This window comes from Myxine glutinosa, chromosome 5 (genome assembly GCF_964187855.1).
Source record: "Myxine glutinosa chromosome 5, kmMyxGlut1.1, whole genome shotgun sequence".
NCBI classification, from domain to species: Eukaryota; Metazoa; Chordata; class Myxini; order Myxiniformes; family Myxinidae; genus Myxine; species Myxine glutinosa.
Window position 1 is genome coordinate 98786634 of NC_136265.1, and position 11334 is coordinate 98797967.

The window sequence follows — 11334 nt, forward strand, 5'->3', positions numbered from 1 at the left end:
ACCAAGATGTTTAAAACCCCAAATCTCCACAACTCTTCCTCTACTCACAAAGAGGTTTAAAACCAGAAATCTCCACAACTCTTCCTCTACTCATAAAGATGTTTAAAAGAAGAAATCTCCACAACTCTTCCTCTACTCACGACTCTGTATATTTTTTTTCACTCGCTGCGCGGGAACCTGAACCCGGATCTGCGCTTGGCGCTTGATCAACGCACGACTCTTCTTCCTCTTCATACCAAGACTCTCTACTTTTGTCAGCTATTACGTTGCTTCTATCGATCATTATCTCACCCCCACCAACGTGTATTACTACAGCATTCCGTCCACACTATCATTTTGCTAAAATGTATTCCACACAAAAAATATCCAACGCTGAAAAAACCCAGGAATAAGAAGGTTCGACAAGCCAAGCTCGAAGATACATCCCCCGTTGGTATTTTCAGAGTTCAACATCACTGAAGGGTTGTTGTTGTTTATTGGTATATGCCTGTGTGTTATGGTGCTTTTCCATGGCACAGTACGGTACGGTACGGCACAGTAATCCCTGTGTCGTTTTCCATCGCACAACAGAACCGTGTAAATAGGCGGAGTTGTCTGAAGTGACGGAAAAAGCGCGACCGCTGTGGTGCCGTCATAACGTCATTTCACATGCGACACGAAACTGTTAACGGCTCCAAATTATGGAGGGAACTTGAAGCTGTCGTTTTCCCTTCTCGGGCGGGTTTTGGTTTTATCTGAACATGAGGTTTTTAGCGAAATGCAAAAAGAGAGAGAGAGAGGACGTGTTTGAGAAGAAGCTGAAAGACGCCAGAAAGACAGACGACAGAAGATCGCAATGTTACAACCCACGAGATCCGCGATCGTCATTTTCTCCAACCCGACTTGTTTGCCGGATTACGTATGCTCGGGGGGGTTCCCCAAAAAAGCACGTTTCTCATTGACTAATGAAGGGGGACAATTATGAAGACCGACAACAACGAAGATTCGACAACAACGCCTTGTTCGTCTGCGCAAACAAAGAATGCAGGTACAGTATGTTACGTTAGCCTTCATATATAGCTCGTAACATTACGACTACCTTTCACTTTCTTCCTGAATTTACCTCAGACTTTGACAACTTTGAGGTTGTGGGTCCATTAATGTTGAGTAATCTACTGATGTGGACCTGCAGTCAGGGTTGTGGACCCGCCGTTTGGAGGTTCTGGGCTGAAACGAACGAAACCTCAATGAAAATCGGTGCCCAGCTGATGATCCGTGCAGTTGGAAAACCAGTCAATTGCTTATAGGTTGAGGTAATTGTAAGGTATCTCGACAAACTACGATCAATTGTCGTACACGTTTATTCACTCTGCCGATACAGGCCCGATTCACCTCAGCGCCATCCGAGCTGGGCGTAGGGATACAATGCGGTCACGGTGTAGGGATACAACGGTGAATATTTGCACTTCATACATGACATCCTCCCCTTTAAGTCCAAAATTACCAAGAGCAATATGTGCTAGATTTCAAGAATTGACATTTCAAAAGCAACATTTCCAAAACATGTGAAAATATGTGTGCAAACGATTATGAGAATAATGAAAATACGTGAAAATAGAACATGTGTCACCGTGAAAATAGAACATGTGTCACCGTGAAAAAAAACATCTTCAAAGATTCAACCGGTCGGGTGCTTTTCTCTCACGCATTGAGCGTCGCGGTGTACCAGTGGATACAGAGTCCGAGGTGATCCCTTTGGGTCGCGGTGTACCAGTGGATACAGAGTCCGAGGTGATTCCTTTGGGTCGCGGTGTACCAGTGGATACAGAGTCCGAGGTGATTCCTTTGGTCTCCACGAAGGGTGTAGCGTTCGCAGAGGTTTTCGGCGCATCCGAGCCGGCTGGAGCGGCCCCGACGATCTGCGGCAGTGGCGGGTCGAACTGTTGTTCTGACTGACAATGCTGCAGGCTCTATCGACTCACAGTGACGGTAGGTTATGTGGTCCTGATGTCGACGAATTTCGCGGCCGTCCTGCAGGCGAATCACGCAGGACAGTGGACCTGGCTTCTCGATGATGTCCCCCGGTAGCCAGGTTGCACCTGCACCAAAATTTCGGGCAAACACTGGATCTCCAATGTTGATACATCGACTGTTGGACGTCTTATCGTGCACCAACTTTTGATTAAGCTGGCTCTGATAAACGTTTGATGATATGTCTGGTTTGAGATTGTCAAGTGTCGATCTCAGGTTTCGTTTCATCAATAACTCAGACGGAGCTGCACCGGTTGTTGATTGTGGCGTGATGCGGTATTTGAACAGGAGACGAGAAAGCTTTGTTTCCAGGGTTCCCTCCTGAAGTTTCCGCAATCCGGATTTAATGATTCCCACGGATCGTTCGGCCAAGCCATTTGAAGCCTGGTGATGTGGGCTGACAAACTTATGTTTGATGCCGTTCCGACGTGTGAACTCGGCAAACTCGGTACTGGATAAACACGAACCGTTATCACTCACGATCATCCTGGGCAGACCATGAGTGGCGAAACAGCGTCTGAGTCTTTCGATGACAATGGCTGACGTAGTACCACGCGTCACATAGGCATCAATCCATTTTGTGTGCGCGTCCGTAATTATTAGAATCATGCTGCCGTTAATAGGCCCGGCATAATCGAGATGTAGGCGATGCCTCGGTTCGCTGGGCCATTCCCAGGGATGCAGTGGCGCTTTCGCAGGTGTAATCCGGGTGCTCTGGCAGGGGTAACAATGTCGAACATGATGTTCGATATCAGCATCAAGATTCGGCCACCACACATAGTTTCTAGCGAGTGACTTCATCTTCACAATCCCGGGGTGACAGTCATGGATTTCATCCATGACCCTGGAACGCAGATTTTTTGGGATCACGACACGACATCCCCAGAGTACGCAACCATTTTCCACGCTGAGTTCGTTTTTACGTGCTTTAAAAGCCGCAAAATCTGGGTCACCCTCAGGTAGCAATTGCCATCCAAGCTGTACAGCCTGGACAGTTCTGGACAGAACGGGGTCTCGTCGAGTATGAGTGCGGATCTGGCCGGAATCGACAGCACAATCTTCCAGATCCATCAGTGCGATAATGGATCCTGGTGTAGGCGAATCATCAACGGATTCTGGAAGGGGTAACCGACTCATGGCATCTGCATTTGTGAAAGACGAACCGGGCTTATAACATATGGTGTAGTCATAAGCAGCGAGAAACAGGGACCAGCGGATGATTCTGGGCGGTAGTGTGTCAGATGTCGCCTTAGTTGGACCAAACAGACTGATCAGCGGCTTGTGATCAGTGCGAATCGTGAAATGATGTCCAAGAAGGTACTGGCGAAATTTGCTGACGCCGAAAACGATTCCCAATCCTTCCTTGTCAAGTTGGGAATAGTTCTTCTCTGCCGGGGACAACGTTCTGCATGCAAATGCAACCGGTCTTTCCGTACCATCAGGCATCATGTGTGATAATACACTCCCCACTCCATACCGACAGGCATCGCATGTCAGCACAAGATCCTTCTCTGGATCAAAATGAACGAGAACATTGGACGATTTGAGCAGATCCTTAGAGGTCTGGAATGCTGATTGTTCAGTAGACCCCCAGCTCCAGGAGACTCTTTTCCTCAAAAGCCGATAAAGGGGGCCCAAAACATCGGTCACATTCGGAATGTAACGACCATAGAACTGAAGCAAACCGAGGTATGACTTCAATTCGGTCACGTCTCGTGGAGCAGGAGCATCCTTGATAGCTCGGACTTTCTCATCTGTCGGGTGTAGACCCTCGGCATCAATCGTATGACCCAGGTACGTGACGGATGGCACCATAAACTTGCACTTGTCTCGACGCAAACGTAGGCCGGAGTCCGAAATCTTCTTCAGAACTCTATCCAGGTTTTGTAGATGTTCCGCATCCGTACGACCAGTAACCAGAATATCATCCTGGTAACAAACGACGTTGCGTTCGGCGGCAAACAAACTGTCCATGACACGCTGATAAATTCCAGGTGCAGATTTCACTCCAAAACTGAGTCGGTGGTACCTGTACAACCCACGATGCGTGTTGATGGTAAGATACTGTTTCGAATTCTCGTCCAAGCGGAGCTGTAGATAGGCAGATTTGAGATCGAGTTTCGTAAAAGTCTTGCCTCCCGTGAGACGAGCATATAGGTCTTCGATCCTCGGGATTGGATATTTATCCAATGAAGAACACTTGTTCACGGTCATTTTATAATCTCCACATATGCGGATGGACTGGTCCGATTTTATGACCGGAACGATGGGCGCCGCCCATTCGGCATACTGGATTTGCTCGATGGTGCCCAGATTTTCAAGATGATCCAGTTCCTTGTCAATCCGCTCCCGCAGGGCGAAAGGGACTGGGCGAGCTCTGCAAAATATAGGATTGGCATCCCGGTCAACACTGAGTTTAGCCGTATGTCCTTTCAAGGTTCCAAGCTCATCCTTGAAGACATCCGGGTACGTATCCAGCACATTTTTGAGTGTGTATGCTGCGGTAGGAGAAACGTTGGCTGCCCGGAGTTGATGAATGTTTTTCCACTTCAGTCGAATTATGCTCAACCAGTTCCTGCCGAGTAAGGAAGGGCCCTTTCCAGGAATGACGATCAGGGGTAGGTGAAACTCACGGTTATCGTAGCCCACCGTGACGTCACATGTACCGCAGGGAACAATCTTCTCACCTGTATAGGTGGAGAGTCCATAGGTAGTAGGTTTCAGATGGGGTCGGTCAGCATCACTCCACAGGTTTGTGAAAACAGCATGGCTGATGAGCGAGACGGCCGCACCAGTGTCGACCTCCATTTACAATGGTCGATTGTTGACGACAACAGTGGCAAGAAGAGGGTCCCGCCTATGGTGAGAATCAATATGAAGCAGGTCATACGATTCTGAGTTGTCGGAAACAGAGCTCACCTGGTAAAGCTCAGGTTCCTCCGAACCGATAAACTGATGAATCTTGTCAGCAGCTTTCCCTTTTCCAGATTTGTGAGTGATGCAAGCTGGAGCAATATGGCCAGTTTTCGAACAGAAATGGCAGGTCGCATCTTTGAACCGACACGTCTCCGGAGGGTGCTTTCCGTTGCACCGAAAACATTTGTTGTGTGTTTGAGACTGCACCGGCTTTTGACGAAGAGACTTGTTCCAACGTTTTGGCTGAACATGATCCAACCGATTCACAGCAGGGCTGGTACCAGACGAGCGAGTTGCACCGATGCTTGTAGCGTTGCGTTCAGCACTTTCCATGGAAATGGCGGTGTCTCTGGCATTTTGGAACGTCAGTCTTCTCTCAGCAAGCAGGCGTCTACGAGTGCGGTCATCGGACATGCCAACCACCAGCAAATCACGGAGCATGTCATCAATCGTGTCCCCAAACTCACACAGATGTGACAGTTTTTTGAGGTGTGCAATGAAGTCTGCGATCGACTGACCTTGCTGCTGTCTGCACATGTAAAAATTAAACCGACACAGGATGACTGAAGGAGATGGATTACAATGTTCCTTCAAAGCGGCCTTGAGCTCTGCATACGTGAGCTCCTGGATTGTCCGAGGCCGAATCAGGTTTTTAACGAGTGTGAACGTCTCACCTCCGCAAACGGACAGGAAGACGGCCTTCATCCGGGCTTCGGTCGCGATGCCGTTCGCCTCGAAGTAAAAAGACAACCGCTCAGAATACGTGTCAAAATCCCCCTCATGAGGGTCGAATTCATCGATATGGCCGAAAGAAGTCATGGTCTAGATGTTTATCCTCGTCGCCATGTAAGGTAACTCGACAAACTACGATCAATTGTAGTACACGTTTATTCACTCTGCCGATACAGGCCCGATTAACTGCCGCGCCATCCGACCTGGGGCATAGGGATACAATGCGGTCACGGTGGAGGGATACAACGGTGAATATTTGCAGCTTCATACATGACAGTTATGGTGCTTTTCCATGGCACAGTATGGTACGGTACGGCACAGTAATCCCTGTGTCGTTTTCCATCGCACAACAGAACCGTGTAAATAGGCGGAGTTGTCTGAAGTGACGGAAAAAAGCGCGACCGCTGTGGTGACGTCATTTCTCATGCGACACGAAACTGTAAACGGCTCCAAATTATGGAGGAACTTGAAGCTGTGTTTTCCTTCTTCGTCGGGTTTTGGTTTTATCTGAACATGAGGTTTTTAGCGAAATGCAAAAAGAGAGAGAGAGAGGATGTGTTTGAGAAGAAGCTGAAAGACGCCAGAAAGACAGACGACAGAAGATCGCAATGTTACAATCCACGAGATCCGCGATCGTCATTTTATCCAACCCTACTTGTTTGCCGGATTACGTTTGCTCGGGGGGTTCCCCATAAAAGCACGTTTCTCATTCGCTAATGAAGGGGGACAATTATGAAGACCGACAACAACGAAGATTCGACAACAACGCCTTGTTCGTCTGCGCAAACAAAGAATGCAGGTACAGTATGTTACGTTAGCCTTCATATTGTTACGGTTCGCGGTTAAGGATGTTATATTTGCCGAGCAGAGGCCCCGCAACCTAACAGTGTCCCCAATTCACCCAAACGTTGGCCCGATCGCGCCACAGCTATTCAATGTGGAAAACTCTAAAACGACCGAATGTAAAGAGGAAGAAGATGTACAGAAGAGTAACGGGATTTCTTATTTACACACACAAGCAAAAAGGAGCAGTCACGGTTATGTACAGGGACATGAAAAAGCAGGTGACACAGTGAAAATTACTAGCTTATACAGACTTAATTGACTACCCAGGACAGAACAAACAGAACAAACTCACGTACACAAATGGGGGACTTGTAGGCAGGAATGGCTGGAAGGAGAGGAAAGTCCAATGGGTCCGGCAGCACGATCGGCGCGTTGGGCAGCCGCCGTCCCTTCGCGGCCTTGCTCAAAACCGCCGTCCAGGCCCCAAACGGCTGTCGAGTGTTGTTGCTGCTGTGGACGCTGCTGCTGGCGAGCAAGGCGACGAATAGCAGGCTTTGTGCTTCCCTGGATGATCTCTTCTCTTGGACCTCACAACCCAGCTCTGCCTTGGACCCTTTCAACTCAGCTCTCCTCTGACGACCCAGCTCTTTCCTTTGCACCTCACCACGCAGCTCTTGTCATAGCTCATCTCTCATCTGCTTGGGGAACGTCCCGCGGCGGGTTATATAGGCCCCGCCCCTCAACCTTCGCGAACCTCCTTGATGTTTCTCTCCACACCCTCTCCAAGTCCAACCCCTTGTTCGTGGTTGGTTGAGTGGGGCTGACTCACTCCTCCCCTTTATGACGAGGTGGGGACCCGCCTTTCTTCCCCAACCCTGCCTCGTGGTCAATGGCGGCAATTGTTGGTTGGCAATGCGAATGGCAATTGACGAAAGGGGAAATGGAGGTTTTTGGGAATGGGAATGAAGGGAATCTATCTTTTTCACTTGGTGCAATGGAGTGTCATGTTAATGGAAGACAAGGCCTTACCCTAAAACACATAATAAAGATATCAACTACTGAACAAGGGTTTTATCGTGTCCTTCAATGTGTGCTTTATGGAATTAACTACCGGGACGCCCTTTTAACCTTTACACAACACTGGAGGCAGGAGGGGCCAGAATCAAACAATTTACTATACAATAAATAAAAAAACATAATCCTCATATCCGCAACAATATATAGCTAGTAACATTACGACTACCTTTCACTTTCTTCCTGAATTTACCTCAGATTTTGACAACTTTGAGGTTGTGGGTCCATTAATGTTGAGTAATCTACTGATGTGGACCTGCAGTCAGGGTTGTGGACCCGCCGTTTGGAGGTTCTGGGCTGAAACAAACGAAACCTCAATGAAAATCGGTGCCCAGCTGATGAGCCGTGCAGTTGGAAAACCAGTCAGTTGCTTATAGGTTAAGGTAATAACTTCAAATAAAAAATAGATTTTACAATTACATAATATATCTGTGTATGTGTGTTTACATAAGTGCGTTTATATGTGCATCTTATGTCTATGTATAGGCCTAGGTATGTATGTGTTCATATAAATATGTATGTGCATGTGTGTATGTGCATGTGTGTGTGTATGTATATGTATTGTTAATGTCTAGCTTCCTTCTTGAAACTGAAGTGCAGTAATTTGTCTTTATTTTGAATATATCTCATTGATAACGTCATAACGGAATTGAATGATTTACCTGAGCAAAACATGTCTATTATTTATGTATTTCAGATCATCATTCACTTCTTGCAAACCCGTCGCAGTGCACCGTCTGTTTGGGCCCTCGACAGAGGTACCGAGTGGTGGGAAGTCGTGGTTCCCGGTTTCACAGACGCTCAATGGCTAGAGAATTTTCGGATGTCGGAAGAAACATTTCTGTACCTTTGCCGTAAACTGCGTCCAGCGATGGAGACACAGGACACAAACTTCGGTTTGGTTGTCCCCCTAAATAAAATGGTAGCCATGGCACTGTGGAAACTTGCAACCAACTCGGAGTACAGAAGTGTTTCACATCTTGTTGGTGTCGGCATCACAACTGTGTGGCGGTGTGTGCGAGAGTTCGGTGCTGCTGTGGAGAAGGTGCTAGTGACAGAACTGCTTCGATTTCTAAACCAGGAAAAGTTTGAAGAAATGGCTACCTACTTTGAGCATAGATGGGGGGTACCACAATGTGTTAGTGCCATTGATGGGTCACACATCCCCATTATGGCACCAAAAGAGTACCACTGCGAGTATTTCAACCGTAAGGGCTGACATTCCATCATCCTGCAAGCAGTTGAAGATGGAAAGGGACTCTTCTGGAATGGGTTTGTAGGGTTGCCCGGGAGCATGCATGATGCCCGAGTTATATGGTCGTCAACGTTGTGGGAACTAGGTAGCGATGCAAACCTTTTCCCACATTGCATCAGGATCATTGGCAGGCATGATGTAGGCTATTACATCCTAGGGGATGCTGCCTATCCCTTGCAAAGCTGGCTTTTGAAGCCATTTTCTGATACTGGGTGACTGCAGAACAGCAGCTTCACAACAACAAAACAAGCAGAGCAAGGGTTATTGTTGAGAATGCCTTTGGTAGACTAGAGGGTAAGTGGCGTATCCTTATAAAGCGTAATGACTGTGATGTAAACCTGGTGAAATCAATGGTACTGACATAATGCACTCTGCACAATCTTTGTGAAACCCATCATGAGGAGTATGGAGAGGAATGGGGTGCCCCTGCAACACTGGAACAGCCGACGGTGGCACTGCCACATAGGGCTGAGGATGAGGGAGTGGGTGTAAGCGAAGGTCTGGTGCACTATTTTAACAGATTGTAGTAGCCATTGTTTCAGTTTCTACAGACGTAAAACAACTTCTGTAAATCTGTAATTTGCTGCAATTGCTTGTACGACACATGAATAAAACCTTCTTACTTTAAAAAGTTGTGTAATCCTTTATAATCCTCCTATGATGAAACACATTGTTTATTCACTCTTTTATAAACCCTGAAACATACAAATATGGAAAAGAGAAACTATTTATTAAAAGAAACGTGCAAATGCGCAAACTATATACAAGTAAAGAAGTGCAACTCCAAACACAAGAAAACATTTTAAAGTACAAATCCGCAAACTATATACCAATGCAAACGTGCAAATCTAAGCCAAGTCCAGTGGTGGGGATGCCGGGGCACCCTGTCTCCCTAGGACCTGGACAAGTTGGTCAAAGATGGCCGCCACCTCCCTGATGGCAGCTTCCTTCGCCCTGATGGGAGTCTCCTTCTCCCTGATGGCAAATTCCTTCTCCCTGATGGCAGCTTCCGTCTCCCTGATCGCAGCTTCCTTCTCCCTGATGGGAGCTTACTTCTCCCTGATGGCAGCTTCCTTCTCCCTGATGGCAGCTTCCTTCTCCCTGATGGCAAATTCCTTCTCCCTGATGGCAGCTTCCTTCTCCCTGATTGCAGCTTCCTTCTTGATGAAAGTGCCTTTCCCGCTTTCCTGCTGGTCTCGGTTGACTGACTCCATCTCCCTCAGGAAGTCCTCGAACTGGCCCCTTTTCTTCTTGCCTGGAAAAAATGTAATACATTTAAGTCAACAATTAATAAAGCCAACAATTAATAAGCAGACCAGCATGATAACAGTACATAAAAACCCATAGCTAAAGTCAGATTGCTTGATTACATGGGCCTTGATGACATGGCCTTTTGTTTGCCATTTGTTTAATAGTATGGCAGTACAGCAGGCAAACAGAAATCAGTCTCGAGTTTTATTCATAAAATACAACTGATAGTAAACATTCAAGCTCAATTTCACAAAAGCAGAACACACCTTTTCCCTATAACATTACAATTTTCTTACCTTTAATTAGGCGTATGAGTACCAATTCACTGGTAATTCCCTGCTTGTCGTAAAAGGCGACAAAAAGGGTTGGCGGCAGGAAGGGCATCCGGCCGTAAAACATTGCTTCAAAAAGGGGACCAAAAAACAACAACCACGGTCCCCGAAAAAGGCCAACCCCCGCCTTGCGGGGAAAAATGGCCTCTAAAGGTGTTTTTTTTTTTTTTTTAACTAGGCGTATGGGAGTCTTGTCAGGAGTGGCGAGTGCAGGAGAGCTGGAAGTAGTTGGAATACTGATCGAAGTCTCGCCGCTGCAGCTACCACCTTCTGCCTCACGTATGGAAAGTAGCTAGACATGTTGCTACGTCGGGTTCACCCAGTCCGACGCCATGGTGACCGCCGAGTGTCAACATCTTGATAACATTACCATCAGCCTATCCCAGCTCACACACACCAATGAGCACTTTTGGCTCATACCAGCCAAGCTGGTACTCACTTTGCCGACCTTGGAAGGATGACAGGCTGAGCCTGGCGTTCATTCAACAATCGACCGGGATTTGAACCCAGGATCCTAGGATCACATCAAATCATGGTATTGATAGCTATATTTATCAGTAAGGTTAAATGTAACAATAAACTTACCCTCCTCCACCATTGCCTCCAACAGCACCGTGGCTGAATCCGGTGTGCCGGTTCTCCCACAGTTTGTTGGTCTGTGACCAAGAACGGCGTCCAAGGCAGGCGTTGTACCACTTCGAAGTCTTTTGATCAGCCACACTACGGTTGTTGTGATCTTTTAGTTTTCCATAACCTTGGTTTAGTTTTTAACTCAACTGGACTACTGTCCAGTTGAGTTCATCACATACTGAACCGTCTGTCGTCTGTCGTCTGTCGTCTGTCGTCGTCGTCGTCGTCGTCGTCGTCTGTCGTCTGTCGTCCGTTAACTTTTCGACGTTAACACTCCAGCGTTCACAAATATCAACCGATTCTGATCAAACTTGACATGCAGCATCCTTTCCCCAAGGACCAGGTTGG

The 11334-nt window shown here is 47.3% G+C and overlaps 1 protein-coding gene across 2 annotated transcripts; it reads left to right on the top strand.

The window, feature by feature from the left end:
• The first annotated feature begins 627 nt into the window (after positions 1 to 627).
• On the top strand, positions 628 to 9398 carry LOC137427317 (uncharacterized). Of its 2 annotated transcripts, none has more exons than XM_078778398.1 (2): positions 628 to 1027; positions 8216 to 9398. In XM_078778398.1, the coding sequence occupies exons 1-2, from the start codon at positions 1022 to 1024 to the stop codon at positions 8735 to 8737; spliced, it is 528 nt and encodes a 175-aa protein (XP_078634524.1). In that variant the 5' UTR covers positions 628 to 1021; the 3' UTR covers positions 8738 to 9398. The 2 variants fall into 2 exon arrangements, with proteins under 2 accessions (XP_078634524.1, XP_078634523.1); XM_078778397.1 differs by lacking the exon at positions 628 to 1027 and adding an exon at positions 6182 to 6457.
• Positions 9399 to 11334: the final 1936 nt, after the last annotated feature.